The 21,247-nt window shown below is 44.7% G+C and overlaps 1 protein-coding gene across 10 annotated transcripts in view; it reads left to right on the top strand.

The window, feature by feature from the left end:
• Positions 1-9,895: 9,895 nt before the first annotated feature.
• The window catches only part of LOC120816974 (mitogen-activated protein kinase kinase kinase kinase 4), a 38,427-nt gene continuing 27,075 nt past the window's right edge, over positions 9,896-21,247 (top strand). For all 10 annotated transcript variants that reach the window (XM_040172673.2, XM_040172676.2, XM_040172677.2 and 7 more), the window contains exons 1-10: positions 9,896-10,080; positions 10,760-10,825; positions 17,365-17,421; positions 18,213-18,338; positions 18,469-18,579; positions 19,519-19,609; positions 19,723-19,853; positions 20,026-20,080; positions 20,173-20,251; positions 20,881-21,053. In XM_040172673.2, coding sequence (XP_040028607.2) covers positions 10,024-10,080; positions 10,760-10,825; positions 17,365-17,421; positions 18,213-18,338; positions 18,469-18,579; positions 19,519-19,609; positions 19,723-19,853; positions 20,026-20,080; positions 20,173-20,251; positions 20,881-21,053 — 946 coding nt within the window. In that variant the 5' untranslated portion in view covers positions 9,896-10,023. The remainder of the gene's footprint in view (positions 10,081-10,759; positions 10,826-17,364; positions 17,422-18,212; positions 18,339-18,468; positions 18,580-19,518; positions 19,610-19,722; positions 19,854-20,025; positions 20,081-20,172; positions 20,252-20,880; positions 21,054-21,247) is intronic.

The raw sequence follows: 21,247 nt of genomic DNA on the forward strand, positions 1-21,247 counted from the left end.
TATGCACTCCATCTTAACTACCCCAAGACTATGAAGCTCACATTTCAGTTCATCCAACAGGTATTGCTCTCGTTAGGCCACACTGACCTAAAGCCAAAGCTACAGACTTTGAAAAATCAGCTTGCAATGTAAAGAGATGTCAAGTCTACTTCAAGAAACTTGACAATTTTTTTTTTTCTTACCTGTGGGGTAAACCTTTCATTTTCTGTAAAACAGGTGGACAAACAGACGCATAAAACGCAGACACACACACACACACACACAGACACAAACACACACTTATATTTTGTAGGAAGCGTGCTAAAGGATGGGACTTGTGTGAAAATTTAAACTGAGGGGAGTTGTAGAAGGACATAGGACATTGTTATATACATATTTCAGTTCTTCATCAGTCTATGTAGATGGAATTATTATTGTTGTGATATGATAGTCTGTTGGTTCATGCTCTGGCCTCCCTTCATTGAGGCAGATGAAACTGATCCTTTGTGATTAGCAGTGTTTGGCCATTTTTCTTAAAAGTAAAATGCATTGGAGCATTTACAGGTGTTTGTTTTTTGATCCAATTTAATTGAAACATTAGGAACAATCCCCACAAGAATTGAAACAATGTTCAATAACATTTAAAAAACAAAGGCTAATTAAATTAGAGGAAAATACAAGAATTGTGTTAAATGATGAGTAGCAATAACAAGTCATAATAGCTAGTTTTACCTAATGATTTTGAGTACACACTACTAACAAATATAAATACTAACTTAAGGTTCCACGTTAATACAACAACATTTCTTTATTAACTAAAGTGGGATAGTTAATAAAAGGTTTCCACGCGATTTGCGAGTAAAGTCAACTAATTCAGGTTTACAGGTATGGGCCAATCAAAAAGGTTCTTTATTGTAAACCAAACTAATAACTTTAAACAAAGAAAAAGGAATGAGGTGTGAAAATGTCATAATGTACGGCGTATGTAAAGTGCAGGGATGCGTGAATCCGTGTGTAAACATGACCGAGTGGAAACTTGAGTAAAACTGCAAAGGAACAAACAAACCAGGATCCTACCTGGAGGAGCAGAGAGACAGCAGGGTTAGTGAGGCAGTTTAAATACCCTTGTATGGTGCAGGTCACCGACTCAAAATGGCTTTTATGTGTTCGCCTATACTCATCTGCAAGGACTGCTGCATCGCTTGGAGACTTAACTTTACGTTCATTAATGTACGTAGCAACCTGGTCCGACACAGAATCTTTTAACTGTTCCAACACAATCAAGTTAGACAGACCCTCAAAAGTGCCAACTTCAGAAGCTGCACACCAACGATGAAACGCAGAAGTCAAATAACGAACCAACTCCGAATAGGTTTGTGAATCTAGCTTGTTCCTGTAACAAAAGCGTTGACGATATTCCTCCGGCACAAGCTCGTAGACCTTCAGAACTGATTTAACTTTATCATAAACTTTACGGTCAGCTACACTTAGTGCTGAAACAGCCTCAAGAGCTTTACCTGCAAGTACACATTTCAACAACATAGTCCTGTCCAAATCTGACCAAGCTCTTGCTCCCGCAATACGCTCAAATAAAATAAATGTATCTGGATCGGACTCAAATTTAGGCAACAAACGAAGATTCTGCGAAACAAATTGTGGTGGTCCTTCTGGTCTATTGGAATTTCTAATATCTCCAACTGCAGTTGCAACAGCTCCCTCTACTGCTCAAAAGTTAATGAAGGGCTAGACCAGGGGTGGGCAAACTACGGCCCGCGGGCCAGACCCGGCCCGTTGGGCGTTTTGATCCGGCCCGCCGAGTATTATGAATTATAACGACCGCTGTAACACTTCTCCGTTCCCGACTTGAGTTTCCCAAAGCACGATGACGGCAAAAGACCAGCGTCGATGTTTCTTAACTCAAGTCGGGAACGGAGAAGCGTTACAGCGGTCTTTACGTGCCGCGCGGCAGAGGACAGCTGTGCCGCGCTTTCTGCAGCGCATCAGGCTGCGAGTCCAGCTGCTGCTGTCTGCGCTGCTCACCTCCATCCGTCCCCCGTCCCCCCCCCCACAGGCGAGCGCGCCACGGGGACATGGTCCGTTTTATACGGCATAAACGAACGCACATCAGACCCACGGGGCCGCGCCGCGCTGCGCGCTCAGTAGAACAATCGGGAAAGCTGATGGTTTTCCAGAGCTGAGCGACGCAGATTGGCTTTGTGATTTTGCTTTTGCTGTAGACACACTGACACACATGAATGAGCTGAACATGAAGCTACACGGGAAAGATTGTTTGTTCATGAAAGAGTTTATTCATGAAAATGTACACAAATAGAGTGAGAGCCTTCAAACAACAAATCACGCCACAGATCCCAGTTAACGGATGAACACCTCAGATCGGTCCTGAGAATTGCCAGAACAAAGTTGACACCAAACTATCATGAACTGGCAAAAAAGGGGGACCAACCACACTGTTCCCACTGAAATGCAATGTAATGTAAAAATGTTCACTTTACTTTTTAGTTATTGGCTTTTACTTATAATTTATATTGGTTGACATGAACACTCTCTATCCATCGGATATCGGCTGGCCCGTCTGTCAAATTTTAAAAGTCAATGTGGCCCCTGAGCCAGAAAGTTTGCCCACCCCTGGGCTAGACTGAACTTGCACCCTCACTACTAGCAGACGGACCACAAAGAACACTTACTTCCCCAAGACCTTGCTTTAATCCAGCTTTCACAGTCTACATTTTCTATCAACAATCTCAATCTGATAATGTTCAGCCATTTCAATTAACTGCTCCTAAGTACACAACTCTAAAGCTAACTCTGAAGGAACCTTTTTTTTTTTTTTTTTTAAACACAATTCACCTGCTGCCAGTCTGGGTTTTAAGGACAGGAGCCACACCCCACTATCCTCCAAAAACTGGCCCCTGGTCTTCGTTTAGCTTTAACAAACTATGACACAATGTTAAAGTAAACTAAAATACTAAAGACCAAAAGTACAATTAACTAACTTAAGGACGAGCCCCCACTCGTCACAGGCCGGCTCATTGCCTGTGGCAAAAATGAGGGGACACGAACAGGTATGGGCCAATCAAAAAGGTTCTCTTAATTGTAAACCAAACTATTAACTTTAAACAAAGAAAAAGGAATGAGGTGTGAAAATGTCATAATGTACGGCGTATGTAAAGTGCAGGGATGCGTGAATCCGTGTGTAAACATAACTGAGTGGAAACTTAAGTAAAACTGCAAAGGAACAAACAAACCAGGATCCTACCTGGAGGAGCAGAGAGACAGCAGGGTTAGTGAGGCAGTTTAAATACCCTGAGCCCAGGTGGCTCCAATCACCAACGACCCTCCTCTGCCTGCAGGAGGAACCGCCCCTGCCAGGAGAGGAGGGGCCATGACACTATACAAATGTATAGATATTCATGGGCCCCAGAGGATGTGTTTTAATAACTGAGGGGATTGTTTGAATCCTCTTCAAACTTCCCCAACCAGCTTGTCAAACTTAATTCAGTGTGAATCTCTCAATTATTGGATGGATTATCATCACATTTGACAATATATGTCTACGTTTCCATCTTTAGGTAACAGGTTTATTTAATTTCATTTGTATCAGGTGCTGTGGTTTACATGTACTGTAATCTTTTCTATACTGGATAGAAAAAAAATCTGGCTCTGTGGTCTGGTGAGAACTGCGTGCTCCCCATTCCTGTCTTCCCCACTTCCCGTCACCTATGCCCTTCATCTACAACTATGTGCATCTAATCACTGCCACCTAGTGTCCAAAATACTAATATAAATATATCCAAACAAAATAAAATATCATGCCAACAATAAAGTTGGCTCCTACACTATCATTAACTTTTTCCTCCACTTGCACGGTAATCACATCATCATCATCATAATTTAAGTTATACATATGAATGTTGGTTCATAAACGGAGAGAGTTTTTTGGTTAATTTGATTCGTCTTCCCTTTTAATATCTCAGTGGTGAGATGCGTTAAAAGCTTTTTCCTGACGATAAATGCTGAACCAGCACTGTAGCTTATCAAACTGTGGGGAGAAGAAATCAACCCTCTGCATCTTCACAGGGATCTAAAAGCAGTCCGACGCCTCTATTAACTTTTTTCCCCCAATGTCACTCATTGTGTAAAACGATGGTAGTGACAGGCAAACTTGAGCAGCAGCGCCACCTTCAGGCTAAAAGGCAAAGCAGACCGGAGGCAGCGGCAGGAAATAAGAGATTGTGCAATTAAAGTATGCTGTTCCTCATTGCAGTGACTGTGCATAGCTTTTAACAAGGATTCACTCATCATATGCAGCAGTAGGGAACATTCTGCGTTCACATATTGATGTGCTGTTGCTGTCACGTCACCATCCTTGATAGTGACAGTGTCTTCATGACACTCAATGTCACTAAATACTAGAATCTCCAGCATCTGTGTTCTGGTTGAAAACAGGTTTATAACTTTACACTACACCATGAGTAAAAATCACGTAACACGTGCGTGCGTGTTTTTCACAAAAAGTCATGATTGTCCATAAGAGTTTAACAAAAGCCTAGTGTGACGTTCCGCTATGACAGAAAGGCAGATAAAGAAGTATGAATGACAATCCCTTCAGCATGAGGCTCTGCGGGATCTGATCTGTGCTTTTTTGCACAGATTTTTTATTATTTTGCAGGCAAAACCTTGTGAGTGTGCATGTGTGTGGTTGTATACGTTACAAAGACCGCTATGCGTACGACTGTCATCTGAATGTCGGTCATCTTAGTCTCCCAAATTTTTAACATTTTTCTTTGTGGTAGCGGGTCTTCTTTTGGTCCGTCAAGAAGCTCCACCTTGTTACCGTGCTAGGGCTTTAGACAATTGTCCAGAATCAAACTCATTCAGCACGAGTCAACATTACGAGTAAGTTGTAACGCTGGATTTAGACTTTGGAGCCCACCCATTTCAGTTAACTAGCGTCGAAAGAGTCAGGCCATTTCATGTTCCCGGTACAATGACACAACAGCTACATCAGTCCTAACGTTTGGTTGATAACTCCCCACAATGCCACTGACCGGAGGGGTGTTGGCTGGTTGGGGACGATGACGTAACAAATGAAAGGAATTGGTTAGCAACACAAACCACTTCGGTCCCTTCGTGGTTTGATGGGTTGAATCGAAGCCGTAACGACATCTGAAATGAATTATTTAAGACAGCTCGCTCCATCACCATGATAAAGACACCTAATGTGGGAACATACACTCACCTAAAGGATTATTAGGAACATCTGTTCAATTTCTCATTAATGCAATTATCTAATCAACCAATCACATGGCAGTTGCTTCAATGCATTTAGGGGTGTGGTCCTGGTCAAGACAATCTCCTGAACTCCAAACTGAATGTCAGAATGGGAAAGAAAGGTGATTTAAGAAATTTTGAGCATGGCATGGTTGTTGGTGCCAGACGGGCCGGTCTGAGTATTTCACCATCTGCTCAGTTATTGGGATTTTCACGCACAACCATTTCTAGGGTTCACAAAGAATGGTGTGAAAAGGGAAAAACATCCAGTATGCGGCAGTCCTGTGGGCAAAAATGCCTTGTTGATGCTAGAGGAGAATGATCCAAGCTGACAGAAGAGCAACTTTGACTGAAATAACCACTCGTTACAACCGAGGTATGCAGCAAAGCATTTGTGAAGCCACAACACGCACAACCTTGAGGCGGATGGGCTGCAACAGCAGAAGACCCCACCGGGTATCACTCATCTCCACTATAAATAGGAAAAAGAGGCTACAATTTGCAAGAGCTCACCAAAATTGGACAGTTGAAGACTGGAAAAATGTTGCCTGGTCTGATGAGTCTCGATTTCTGTTGAGACATTCGGATGGTAGAGTCAGAATTTGGCATAAACAGAATGAGAACATGGATCCATCATGCCTTGTTACCACTGTGCAGGCTGCTGGTGGTGGTGTAATGGTGTGGGGGATGTTTTCTTGGCACACTTCAGGCCCCTTAGTGCCAATTGGGCATCGTTTAAATGCCACGGCCTACCTGAGCATTGTTTCTGACCATGTCCATCCCTTTATGGCCACCATGTACCCATCCTCTGATGGCTACTTCCAACAGGATAATGCACCATGTCACAAAGCTCGAATCATCTGACGACGGGTTCATAAAATTAATAAAATGCATTTAGTGTACACCAGAATACAGCCATGATTCTGAAACTGTGTAATCAATAAAGTAATGACAATATTGTAAAACCACTGCAACTGTAATAGAATAATACCAATGTATGAATGATTGTATTTAATGTAATGTAATCAACTGGAATGCATGCCTGTAATACTTGCACAACAACTGATATTGACTAAGGGCCATTCGAAATCCGAGTTACAATGAACTCACCAGAAGACCACTCCCAGAGGTGTGGACACCTTTAAGCATTGTTACAAATACCTGTAGGAACCATTGTTCTAGAGTTCGCTGGTGGAAACAACAGACGGGCACTAGGGATGGTCAAAGGACTGACCTGGGGCCTGTTGGTTGCAAAGACCAGCGGCTCCTCAGCTGAGATGTTTTTTTTACCACAACACCATCTCTTTTATTAAATACATTTGATTTTAACCTTTCGATCTGTGAGGACCTCTGTCCGTCCGGCATTTCTTCCTTTTTGAACACAACAAAGTGCTGCCGTTAGCTCGCGTTTTGTTTGCACCAGATTGCACAGGTTTTTGTCTTCGTTATAGAGGAAGGAAGCGCGGGGATTGGATTTATGTGTGGTGAGCCGACCTCAAGACCGCACGAGGCCAACCACCAAACGCCACGGAAGGCGCTCATTGGGAAGGAGGGCCGAGGGGGAAGCTAAGCTAACCGCTAACCATCTAAGGCTACCCCACCACCCAATCTGCTCGTGGCTATTTCCGGCTAACCCAGACATAGGTTATTGACTGTTCAGCCCACATCTTCTCAGAGACATTCGTCCTGATGCAAACTCAAACCATTTGAGGTTTTACTCAAATGAAAACATGACAAATGGGACACAACTGCATTTTATCGTACATCAAGATAATGAAGCATGGTTGACCCTTAGACACGTGGCTACAGGCAGCCCCCGTGTCCAACGCTATATTTTTGCTATCCTTTGTCTTTTCACTGGAGCACACATGACCCGTGTGACAGAATACTCCCATTAGCTTCGGAGAAGGGAGCGCTCGAAGGGAATTGAGTAAAGTGCATCTGGAGGACATTGCCGTTGATAACATCCCACCCAGTCTAGACCTGCCGGTGTTCTATCATTTTCTGCTACTTGTCGAGAACTGCTACTTTGTGGTATTGCGCATGAGTCCATTTTCCAAGTTTCCTTGACATGCCCATATTATTTTGCAACCCTGTCGGTGAACGACGTGTTGACGGTGAGTAACATCCTCAAAATCCAGATTATTTCCTCTTTTTTTAGATTGTACAATGACCGTTCTCTTGAAATTAAATATTAAATAATTGCATGGACTGTGTATCCTTTCCTTCGTCTACTTTGTCGTATTATCCGTAATCTGTTTTCCATTTGCAAAAACACGATCAGAAACATCCACCTTTCTTCGCGCTTTTGACTTATTTAAGATAAATAGCATATAGCTTAGACTGCACACTGGTTTAGCTCTTGAAGTTAAATTTGGAATAGTTGCATGTAGCTTACTGTGTCGCAGGGACATGCACATGATTCTAGAGGGGCTCACAGCGTGCAAACATACTGCCCAATTTTTTTTCAGGTAGTAATAACATGTAGATTAATGTAGTATTAATGTAACAAGTAGCATTTTTTGATAGGGTAGCATGAATCGCTAGACAGAGCCATCGATTTATGCGGCGCTAACAATTCTCGACAAAGCAGCAAACATCGGCAGAACACCGGACCAAAAGCCAACGAGGCCGTAGTGATGGCCCCAGGAAGGAGAGCTGAACTGGAAGCTAAGCTAACACAGCCACAGCATCAAGCTAACCCGCCACCCAGTCTCAACGGATGAAATAAGACTTCGGGCACACCCAGCAACGGAAGCTCTGGGACACGTGTACCTCAGTGCTTATTCCCATATTTCTGTGCTTGTGTGTGTGTGTGTGTGTGTATGAACATGCAAGCGCCATCAGGAAATGCTTGAGATAAGTGGAATGTCAACTTCCTCAGAATACCTTGTTTGTTTGCAAGAACACAGACAGAGATGGTGGCGAGGGATAGACGCGGCCTCTATCACTTTGGAATTTTCTTATTCAATTGTTTCTCAGAATGTTGTCTTGTTTAGGTTGGATACGAGTCCGAAAATGAGTGTGTGCGTGTGTGTGAGTGTGTGTGTGTGTGTGTGTGTGGGTTTGTGTAGGCAGCTGAGCCTGATGTGAACAGAGCCACTGTGTAAGACCACAGAGAGACTATTCTACTGCGACACAAACACACACTTTCACACACACTCACAGCCATCCTCTCCACCACCCCCCATGTCCCCTCCCGCTCCCTCCTCACTCTTAATTTGTCACATTCACTCACAAAAAAAATACAGAGGGTGCAAGAGAGGCCCTGGCCATCGTTCTGTCATTCTCACACACACACACACACACACACGCACACACACACACACACACACACACACACACACACCTCTCGTGTTGTTTTTGTAAGCCTGTGTAACACAGTTTAGGTCGTCTAGTTGCCGATAACAATGAAGTGTGTAAGTCATGGAGGTTAGGGTTATTGTACTTGAACTGGCAATTAGCTTTTTTCAGCATATACCACTTTACTTAGTTAACATTTAGCTGACGGTACATATTTTGCCAACGTTAGCAAATGTTGTATCAGGTCCCTAAAAAATGTAACACATTAGGTGTAAGCAATGGTTTAGTTCACATTTCAAACACATTTGTCAGGTGAAAACCTTTTTGTTTGTGTCAGTTGTTGGGGTAAGGTTAAATGTGGTGTGGGCACCTAACTGCAGAACCATGCATCAAGTGAGGAACAGCAAATCTGATGTTCTTAGCTCACACATGAGGGCTCCACGCCGTCATGCCTGCATTAGGGCATTACAAAAAGATGGGACATAACAGGTTCTATCATATTTAACCCAAAGTAAATTGCAAATACTATCGCTATATGTATGTACGCTATATGCTTTCACGCCCCATTCTCTGATTTTTGTGCAGTCCTGTCAATCAGATGTTTTTACTGGTGGTTACTTTTTGATTTAGAGCTATATTTTAAACCGTATAACCTACTATATTTTCAGGCATATTTGTTACATACATAACGGTATGTTACCGACTATGTTACACCTGTGTCAAGAGAGCGTTGAATGTAACTGTGCAGTCGTAGTGTGTACAGACAGTGAGTGTGTGTGTGTGTTCACTTTCTCTTTCAGTTAACTTTAGTGCTATACAAGAATATACTACCTTGTTTTGACTTAATAGTCACTTTTAAAATAGGTTTTATAATAGAATAATGTTTGTGGGAGATAGACGTGGAGAGATTTTGCAACGTCATTATTTTAAGTCCGCTGCATAGATCGCATAAAACGTTTGACCTTGTTTTTTGTTATTTAGTGTCGTTGTCTGTGGACTGGTTAAATTACAGGACCCCCTAACAAAAACAATCATTTTCAAGGAGAAAAAAATCAAAAGAAATTAGTCATTTTTCACAATAAAACATTGAACTTAAAGAAGGCTATTTTAAGCAAGTTCCAACACCGTGATTTTTTTGAGAAAACACCTAAAACACCTTAGACCTTTAGGATAATATCTACTTTCTACTCTGTATTCTGATAATTAGTCTTTAATCTTCTCACATGCAGAATTCTAATCGTAGACCCACAAGGTACTAAAGGCAATTATTTTGAAAGGTATCTCCGGAAATGGTACGTTTGACACCGACTAGCTTTTGTCGCAACTGGCTGAACTTCAGAATGAAGCCGAGCGGAGGGAAACCCGTTAGTTAGTTCTGTCGCGGAGGAACAGGGAGCGTCCATGTCTTCTACTCAAAGACCAGCTCGCTGACAAAAGTTGCTGGCAGCAATGTCGAGAGAAAACACCACTCGAAGTTTGGACAGCATAGACCTCGCTGCTTTAAGGGTAAGTTCCCACGTGCTGTCTTGCTTTTTAAAGAGAGGTTTTTGGAGTAAACCTCGCAGGATGTGGTGGGTGTTGAAACTTAACGGGTAACGAGAGTCTCTACGAGTCCCCGTTAAGTCCCCGTTAAGTCCCCGTTCCGTCCCCCGCCGTGTCTCACTGTGGGTCGCGGCTTTCTGTACCCCGCAGAACCGCTCGTGCGTGTCCTAAGCTCGGCGTGTCACGTTCACGTGAGTCGTGCCGTGAGGTTAGCGCGTGCACCGTGCCCCGGGGACGCGTTGTACCTTGGCGAGCTAACGTCTCCCGCACCGGAGGGCTGTTTTCCCGACATGCAACAAGTGACGGCCCCCCCAACACACTGTGACACCACTGGGATCAAATGTACCCGAGTTGGCACATGCTGGTTCAAACCCAATGCACATAAGTCTAATACTTTGTTTGTTTATGGAAATGTCAGATCCCTACAGGACATGTCAGTGTCAGGTATGTTTATACTTATGCAATGTGATTGTACATATGTTAAACTAAAATTATCTACAGGATTTTAAGCCAATACCTTTTCTTAAAGGTCGTCCCTCACCACACCAGGCTTTTATCGGTAGTTTAGCTGAGCTTCATACCTGCGCTAAAATGTACACACTGTAATGCATCCAACCTGATGCCCGCTTTTATTTCTGGGCAGGATCCAGCAGGCATCTTTGAGTTGGTGGAGGTGGTTGGAAATGGAACCTACGGCCAGGTGTACAAGGTGAGCCCTCGCATCGTGTTCAGGAGTTTGTTGCACACCCTTAGAGGGCCACAAACACGGCCGCACTGATCCAAACGTGCATCTGCTGTCTGTTCTCATTTAAGCAGTGTTTACTTAACGGGGAGTTCGATCCTGAGAAAGTGGCTTGTTTGCAGGAACAATGACAGTAACACACCCGCCGCTTCTGGTAAAACCTACTGCTTCCAGTTAGTAGTGCGGAAAAAGGAGCAATTCTCAGCTGACTGAAATATCCTGTCAGCACTTACTAACATATTACGCACATACACACCCGCATGCAGAGCATCTGCAGCATCTTTTAAAGGCCCAGGGTGGGGCTCACTTCCTTATCGTAATGTCTGTTTTGGTATGAGTGGTTTGTGGTTACATGAGGTGTTCAGGCTTATTTAGGTCTGTGCAACGAGTTGTGTCCTCTGTGCATATCAGGTTTACATGCTGGTGTAATCCCACACATCGTGAGTTACCATATCGATCATTTCTTCCCATGAAATGCTTTTGTGTTTGAGAGGTGAGACCCTTTTGTGAGTGGTCCAACTTTGAGTTCAAGATCCGGCCAAAATATCAACATCATAACTGTTTCTACTTTAGAGAATTATGTACCTGCAAGCAAAAGGAAACTCGAACTGTCTATACAAAAATATAACGTAAAAATACTTTAAACTCAATTGAATTATGTAAGATGGATACAGTTTATGAAGGATTGTTACTTTTACTGCACCAAAGGTGCAAGATCAGGTCATTTCCAGACATGCATTACTTAGTGGTACAAATGTGTTAATATCAACAATAACTACTCCTCTAAGATTAAATAATACATCTTAAGGGTTCTCTCCAAGGGGAGCAAAAGTGAGTCTGGACAGAGATTGAGGTTAAAGTTACGAAAGCTTACGAAAGTGTGTGTGTGCGCTCGTGTGTGTGCGCGATAGAATAGATTTGCTGCCTTGAGATGCCCAGGACAGTACGGGCCTGTGTCTGCTTCACACAGGCTGCTTTTACTGAGGCCGTGAAAACCGAATCCAGAATTTCATCCGATGGCTCCCACTTGTTGCTTTAACATGGACAGACCTCTTAATACGAATGAATGGAACAGTTTCATACGTGACCACTTTGTCTATGCAGTCCATGGTCCAGCTACTAACCCCAAACAAGGCTATAGACAGGAGAATACAGACCATTTGAAAAGGTATAAAAGAGCATTTTTAGATTTACATTTATATGTTCGTGTGTAATGCCAACAGGCAAGTGACTGGACCTTAATGTTCCTGCGTGTCCTGAAACTTTCCAAGTGTGCTTGTGAATGTTTTCAGCCATAAAGTGAGTCCCCTCATTGGGAAACAGAGCAGGGAACAGGCCATTAGAAACAATGACACACACACACGCACACATAGCCCCTTAAGAAAACACTTTGTTGTAGATTGACGTTACAATAGTGCAGGAGATGCTGACGAGGCATCAGAGGCTCTTCCTCTGTTTATTTACACGTGTGTTGCATTTCCACTACATGCACTTTCTCAGCATTTAGTTATGTGGCATGAAGGGAGAGTTAGAAAATCACAGCGTAGATGAGAGGAAGGTTAGTTGTGGCACGTCCACCACACAACAGAGAGAATATATTTACTCTGTACAGCTCTGTACTCTATGCTGAGGGAGACTAGTTCAGTTTGGTGTCCAGATATTCCACCATCCACGTTTCTTTATTCCTTATTTATAATACAGAAATCCAGCGTTCTGATTGGCTGAAAGTGAGTCACGCGGTGTACATTATTGAGCGATAAAGTAGTAGTAGCAGTACCTGTTCACATTGACCCGAGCGTTCCATAGCACTGCGCACTCAAAGGAACGGGTTAGATTTTACTCGACTGTTTGTTGACATTTTAGCTGGCGATCGCCGAAGAAAGACCAGAAACACCAAAAATGATCGTTTCGGCAATGCAAGCTTTCGCAACCACACAATTCAGGTGGAAGTCATGAGCCAGGTGAATGAATGAGATGCTGCGAGAACTTGCAAGGAGACCCAATGCTGTTTACGTGCACGTACAGGGACTATTTCTCTCTAGACTACTGAAATGCGATACACAATGTTTGGTGGCTACAACTATTTTGCTCGGAGCCTGCGTGCCGTCTTTGAAAAACAGTTAGGACACACAACGGGAAAATTCCAAAACACACACACAGATGAAGAGGGGGCGGTGGGAGATGTTTATGTGCGCCCGTTGACGTGCAGTTTTGTGAGTCCCTACTGTAAGCCACGCTGTTTGGGGACATGGTGGAAGGTCATGTGGCCAAATGAGTGCCGCTCTAAACTGAAGCCCTGAAACCGACCTGTGTGTAGCATCAGCAGTTGATTGTAACGCGCAAAATAATCCTGGTATTACTTTTTTTTTTAACCTGTAATCGCTGGTTGGCCCTCAGATATTAAGTCAACCCAAACCCGGGCATCAGTGGGAAACCCCCCCTCCTCCCTCGCCAAGGTCATTGGAACCCATCGGAACGGCCTGCTGATCAGCAGACGGGGTCTGTGACCGACTAAGACAGCCACATTGCTGCAGAGCCCCAATCGGGCCTTCTTTTCACAGCCGCGTGGCCCCCGGTGCTGAGGAAGTCTGGAACCCAAAGAATCTCCAGTGCACTTGCTTTGTTATGTTCTCCACTGCATTTTGAGATCCGAGAGGATTTCATCAAAGAGAGCACAGCAGAAGTCACCGTGCAGACGGGGATGTCGCCTTTGCACGAAACAAGCTGACACAAAGTCCTCTCTGTTGTAAGCCATCTAGGGTTTGAATAGATGTCGGGGGAAAGAGGTTTGGATTCGGAGAGTGCAGGGAGCTGTGAAAACAAAAAGAGAATAGCTTATTGTTCCGTTTGTGTGCTAGAGTTTGTGTCACTAATGACGCTGGGGTTTGACCTCAACGTGACCTTCAGTGCTGCAAACCCCACCAGCGAGGCTCTTTCAGGCAGGCTGGAGAGCAATGCCAAGAGCTAAAACTGGTTCCTGATTGAAATGCAGGCAAAGTTCCTAAGTGCCAGAAAAAAAAGCTCCTGTGGAGAAATAGGAAAGGTCCGAGCAACACAATCCGCCTCCTCTCCTCTCATTCGCTTTTTTCATCATGCACAGATTTCTTTCTTTTTGGACTTTAATAAGGTGTGCACACAAGGACAACATCCTTTGTGTGGATCTGATGCAGAACACACACACACACACACACAAGTGTGTATTATGCAGTAGTAGTCACATGGCAGAAGGAGTGCTTTAGTAGTTCCGGGGCCGCGGGACAATCTGAGAGGACTGGCTTTTTTTTAAATGGTGGCTAAACCGCTCAACAACAACGTTTTCAGTTTTTTTTCAGTTTCGGTTTTGCCCGTGGGTTACTGGGGGTTCAGCCTGCTCAGCTTTTTAAAAGAACGTCCATTCAGAAGCAAACTGAAAATCAACGAGTGGCTTGTGATCCGTTAGCAGCAACAGACGGTAGTAATTTCAGCTCTTGAACTTGTCATATAAACATTGCTTTATTGGACGTTCTTAGCACACAAGCACTCTGCGTGCTCTTCTCACCCACCATTTAGTCATCACATACACACACACAGAGAGACAGGGCGTTTCCATGTTTGCAGAAGGAACTTCCCTTCCTTGCAAGCCGTGCGTGTGACCTCACTTAAGCACTGCGGTGACTGAAGTCGAGTCACTGTGGTTCATCTCACGTCCCATGTGCAGCATGTAGAAACCATGTCCAACATTGAATTGTTACTGAGTGAAGAAGCGTTGCTCCACAGGGAACAACGTCTCACTGAACCTGACCGTCCAGCAGCTGGCTGCGATACAGATGAAGTGAATCACTTACACTTCCTCAAATCTTTCTTGTTTCAAGAGCGTCACTTCCCATTTCTGTGACCTACATGTCCTCATCCTCCTCTCACTCATGCTCACTGGGTTGCTGACCAAAGTGTGAAGACATATCCAAGATTAAGATGTGTCTTTGTGATGAGAACATTCTTCTACATGGTAAAAATGCAGAGCACTTTAACACTGTTGCAGGGGGCTAAGGGGGGGCTAAGGAGGGGGGGGACCATCATTCAACATGCTGTCCAGTTGGAGAACTTTGCTAGAGGTGGAGGAAAAAGCAAGTGGGAGAGACACAAAGGGGGGAAAAGGGAGAGGAAGGAGAGAGGGCCAAAGGAAGGAAGACAGAGGTGAAAGGCAGAGAGAGGGGGAGGAAGGAAGAGGGAGGGAGGGAGGCTGTCAAAAATATGAGGGAGGAGAGGAAAGCAGCCCCCCATGAGGTTTGGAGCTGTGCTGATAGCCAGTATGTGTGAGCAGCAGCAGTGTGTGTGTGTGTGTGTGTGTGTGTGTGTGTGTGTGTGTGTGGGAGGGGGGGGGGGGGGGGTCCTACTGGGTACAGGAGTCACTTGCTTTCCTTCTCTACTTTCAAGAAGATGACAACACAGAAGACTAAAAGTACAGGGCGCTATGTTATAGTCCACTTGTATAAGGTTGGAGAGCCTGTATGAACGGACATGCGGGTTAGCCGGGCCCGGAATCGGACCACCAACCCTCTGACTGGTGGCGACCGTGCTCACCACTCACCCACAGTCGCCCGGGTGAAGCTAGTTGAATGAATGCTGATGCTGCTCTGTGTATAATGCACCAATTGTTTTATGAACCCGTTCGACAGGAAAGTCAACTCATGTGACCTCAATATGTATTGTTAGGGATGTTTCATAGAGACAAATGGAATTATTCACTGGTCTTATGTGGACAAACAACGTCCCAGTATGAGCGACTATCAGCCCATATGTCAGTGTGGCTCCTCTTCCTCCAGCTTTAAACTCTTATATTCAAGCTGAAACGTCTGAAATTGAAATTTGAGCTAGCCGACGGTATGCTCATGCACGCAAACTTAATACATGTATGCTTTATATCTGCTAAATATATATATTTAAATAAAGTGCAAAAAATATGTATTTTTATTTAAAGGGAGTTGAGCTGTCAGAAAAATAAATCATTTATAAAAAAGTAAAACGATGGAACTTTTATCAGCGTGATGAAGCCAGTCCATCTCTTAGGAGCCTGCACTGTCAGCCAGGGACTCCAGACTCCATGTGAATAGACCGCAAGAAAAGGATTGCTTTGCACACACACACACACACAGCGCCTTTTAAATAGCACGGTTCCTACATGTGGTTTGGTGAGGAGAGCTGATGCAGTCGTTCCAAGCGCAAAGTACACGTGTATGTAAACACAGTAACGCACTGTTCTGAAGGACAGACAGAAAAGGCAGAGAGACAGACAGAGAACGGTCCACCGGGACAGAGGTGGCGGGACAGGAGCCTCTCTGATGGATCCGTCATCCGTGCTCCTCTCATTTGTCCCCACTGTCGGTGTGGCTCATATTTAGTGCGTGTGTGTGAGTGAGATTCTTTGGACCTGAATGTCAGAAAGTGCACTTCTCTAATTAACTGTGGTGGAGAGCAGATCGCCCTTTGAATGCGTTACAGCAGCGCTGCATGTTGTAAATCCGAAGCTGAGAGGCATTAAAATATAATATATATAATATATACACGAGTGTGCCTTCAATAAGCTCATACCACAACATTTCACTGTTTAGCCTTCCCTTGCCATTTCCTTTTCCTTTAACAGTCTGTTAGATTATTATCGGTGGAGCCACCGCTCAACGTGCTGATGTACGACCTCCACCAACGACCACCGTCTGTAAACTGTCCATCTAAGCACGGAATATTGAAACGTTTGATTTGGATGCACAGGTTTGATATCCTCCAAAACAAAATAGAAATAGAAATAGAATAGTAAATAGAAAAATACTAAGAAAGTAGTTTTGAAGCGCTCGTGCACCTCTGTGTCCCTGTTTCTCTGTGCCTGTAATATTAGCTGAGTGATTTGAGTATAGTGGCATTTGTCATTCCCTCCAGTCAGTTACACGCACGCGCGCCCACAGCCCCGTCATACAGCACGGCTGAAAGGCTTATGGAGGAGCTACTCTAGTATCTTGTCAGATTTCTGACTCATGACACATTTTTCATTTTCCCCTTTGCACCTGACTGCACTTTACGGCTCTGGCTCGCTCCTCCTGCCTCTCGCTCTCGCTTCAAGAAAATTAAAATGATGTAGACGGGTCCAACGCCCGAAGTGATATCACAATCCATGTGTTGGCCCAGAGGGCACGTGTGTGAGTGTGTGTGGGGGCTTGCTTACTGTTGTCGTGGTGATAAAAGTTGTGATTTTAACATCCACACTAAACTGAGTCCGGACCACCACCATGTTTGTTGTTTCTGAATTATGACATGATGATAACAACTTAAACACATTTGAGTCTTTTGTTTTTACGACCACGTAGATTTTATTAATAGCTGTGCACAAAGCCTTGTTTAATGTTTGACATCTTTATTTGTATATCTGGAATCAGGGATAAGCCGCATTCACATTAAAATGCTTGTGGAATTTTCCTTTTCAGCAGATTCTTTTATTCTTTTTTTTAATTCTTTTTTTTCTCCACGTGTCTCACCAGGGTCGCCATGTCAAGACGGGCCAACTGGCAGCTATCAAAGTCATGGAAGTCACTGAGGTAATGGCATGACACATCATGAGGATTAAATGTGCATCAGGTGTCCAGACCCGGGACCAACAGATCCAAAGTCAAGGCACAGCATCCAAAAAAAGACGCTTACAGATGTTGTTTCGAGTCTTAACCCCCAGGACGTCCTCTTAGAGGGGTCACAGACTCACAGACCCCCCCGGTCCCTTGTAATGACTAGCAGAGTGGCCTGCAGGACAGCTACAAGAAAGGCTCAAACCAGCTGCAATGTTTTAAGTCCTCCCTGCAAAAGTCCTAGTAGTGGGTGTCCAGCACCCCACCTGTGTGGAAGTCTGATTTCATGATGTGGCGTAGGTTTTACTTTAGGTGAGACGTAGCCTCAGTGCCAATCTGCTGCTGCAATCGTCTTTCACCATTCTATTTTTTAATCAGTCCCTTGTTAGTCGCTGAACTTCTTAGAAGTGCACCAAATACCTCTGCTCTTTCACCATTTAATTAACAATAGAATGTAAACAGATAAAATAATATATAAAATACAAATACAAAGGAGCAAGTGTACAGGCTCCTCCACTGTCCCCCTGTTGTAGAAATGGAGTGAAAAATGTCCATGTATGGACTCCTTGGAAGCGGAACCTCATTGTAAGCCAAGCAGGACATTAAACATGTCATATTTGTGAGGTAAACTTCAATGTAATCCTCCATGTAGGACACTTAAGACCATTGGTATCTCGTTCTCAGTTACCGGATGACATTGATGTTTTCATTCCCCAAATCTCATCTCCGTGTAGTTTGATCCCTTTCTATGTCCGCTGTGGTTTTAGGAGGAAGAAGAGGAGATCAAACTGGAGATCAACATGTTGAAGAGTTATTCCCACCATAGGAACATTGCCACTTATTATGGAGCTTTTATTAAGAAAGGTCCTGCTGGACAGGACCACCAACTCTGGGTCTGTATCACATCTGTTCTGAACTACTGAGCTTTTCAAAATGAATTTGTTTTGTATTAAATAGCTGCTAGTCCTGCAGGTTCATCATTCTCATATGAATGCCAGTTGTCGTCTCCCTACGTCCTCCTAGTTGGTGATGGAGTATTGTGGAGCTGGCTCCGTCACAGACTTGGTGAAGAAGACCAAGGGGAACTGTCTGAAGGAGGACTGGATTGCGTACATCTGCCGAGAGGTGCTCAGGGTGAGCCACAGCGAACACACACCGTGCCGGTATGGTAGAGCTCTGCTTCTCAGGTGTTCTCACGGGAGAGACCCTTCAAAAGCACAGGTGCTTATTTACGTGTGGCTGTGAACGCAGAACGCAGACCTGACGAGGCCAAACCCACTGCCACGCTAGTTCCTGCTCATTTATTCCCTCTAGGGCTCCGAGGGACTGATATGATTCCTTTAAAAAAAAAAATCTACTTGAAAATCCAGCTGGGCATGTCTGCATATGTTGTGTTTAGGGTTATGGGAGATCACGAGGTCCTGAGAAAGAATGTCGACACATCCACATCTGAAGCTGACGTTATCAAGGTCGGACTGAAAGTCAGGCTGTTTCTCTACCAGCTAGACACCTTAAGAGGCGCGCACACACACACACACACACACACACACACACACACTCCTAACAAGACTCACTTCCTCTGTTTGTCATTTGAAGAAGCGAGCACACACACACACACACACACACACACACTCGTTTAAACGGGGCCACTGATCACTCTGCTACCGTAACCCTCAGGATCCGCAAAAACACCAGCGGGTTTGTTTGGTTTGCTACACTTACCAGAACTAAACCCTTTATCAAATCCAGGACTGTAAAATGATGCATTAATGACTTTTAGTTCAACTGCAAGCTACTGAACACGTGCACTGAGGAGAAGTACTACTTGTGGACACGTCGGCCAAATAGTTTTCAGTGTTTTTCAATTTGTATGTAATGTAAAGAAACCTTTTTGGCTTGTTTTTTGCTTCTGATTCATGATGATGCCGCTCGGGTTCAGAGGGTCGGGAAACAGAAAAGTCTACTCTTTGTGCAGCTTTCCCTCCACAAATGGACACAATGCTCTCCTCTTTTAATGGTGCCTTCATAATTATAGTGCTAGTGGTCATCTGACTGTGTGTATTTGTCTCCCAGGGTCTTTCCCATCTTCACGCCCATCATGTGATCCACAGAGACATTAAGGGACAAAATGTTTTGCTCACGGAGAATGCCGAAGTCAAACTGGGTATGAAGAAGGGTCGTGTATGACTGCGTGATGAAGTCGCTCTCCCCTGAAAGGCCTCATGAAGCAGCACATATTTGGTTGTTCCGAGTCCTTTAAATGACTTTGTGTTTCAGTGGATTTTGGCGTATCGGCCCAGCTTGACAAGACGATCGGTCGAAGGAACACCTTCATCGGTACGCCCTATTGGATGGCTCCGGAGGTCATCGCCTGTGACGAGAACCCCGAGGCCACATATGACTACAGGGTACTGAATGACACTGTTGTTCATGGTCATTGTAAATGGCTTCTGTAGTTCCTGATCTGTACCCTGGTGCCACACCCAACGCATGTTACTGTTTGTGCACAGAGAGGAAGCGAGCTGGAGCTTCATGTGTGGGCTGGTCTCACCCCTTTCTTCCTGTCTCTCTTGTTCTCAGAGTGACCTCTGGTCTCTAGGCATCACGGCCCTGGAGATGGCTGAAGGAGCCCCCCGTAAGTTCCAAAATATGTCTTTCAGCAGTTGTGTGTATTTCCGCTCAGGACCCCCCCCACTTCACTGTCTCTCTCCCTGTCTTTGTCTGTAGCTCTGTGCGACATGCATCCAATGAGAGCGCTGTTTTTGATTCCACGAAACCCGCCACCCAAACTCAAATCAAAGAAATGGTAAGCCTGCACCCACACAGCAGAGTACACCCTGCAGTGCGTTGAGGAAACGGGGCTTGAAAGTGGTCTTTGTTGTGGGTTTGTTCAGTCAGATAAAACACTTTCTGTTGCTGACATTCTCAGCAGGCGAGACCTCTTCCCCCCCTGGTCGTACCAGGAGCCCCAGAGATCGAACTGCTCGTTGAACCCATGCTGTCGTCCATTCAGTATTATGCCTGTGGCACGGCTTTGAATAGCTCCCAGGGTCCGGCCTACGCACAGCACTCCTCTCCTTTTTACCCCGGGGCCTCCCACAGGCGACGAGCTCACCAAAGGCCGAGCAGCTCGCAGCCGATCACACAGCGCGCCCACATGTTAACCTGGGGACCTCCTGGTTAACACTTCAACATAGTTTGCATTCCGGATGTGTTTGGTAGCCTGTTGTCAAGGATGTCTTTGGTTTGAATAAATGTGACTTTGCAGTGTTTCCCCAAGGCTCATAGTAGTTGGGCGAACGGATTGGCCGACGGGGGGTGTGGGCGCGCACACCCGGAACTGCCGTCCACAAAAATAAAAATACATTTAAAAAAACGTTTGGGTACGTTCTTCCTCCTAGCTCTCCTTTGACGCCTCTCTCTGTCCTCCCGCAGGACGAAGCGCTTCTTGTCCTTCGCAGAAGGCTGTCTGGTCAAGAACCATCTGCATCGACCCACCACGGATGCCCTGCTGCGACACGCCTTCATCCGAGATCTGGCCAATGAGAGACAAGTCCGCATCATGCTCAAAGACCACCTGGATAGAACCAGGAAGAAACGTGAGAAAGGTGAGGAGAAGTAGATGGGCCGGTGACATGTAGCTCAGAAAAGACTTCACACAACAAGGTTCCAGGATTATGTTGAGTTAGCGGCTCATGATTTCAAAATTGAAAATAAATGAAAACCCGGCGTTGGCAGACAGTTGGAGATCTCCAACTCTGAATGTTTGGGCATTACCAAATACAGGAGTGTTCGTGTGGAC

This window comes from Gasterosteus aculeatus, chromosome 4 (genome assembly GCF_964276395.1).
Source record: "Gasterosteus aculeatus chromosome 4, fGasAcu3.hap1.1, whole genome shotgun sequence".
NCBI classification, from domain to species: domain Eukaryota; kingdom Metazoa; phylum Chordata; class Actinopteri; order Perciformes; family Gasterosteidae; genus Gasterosteus; species Gasterosteus aculeatus.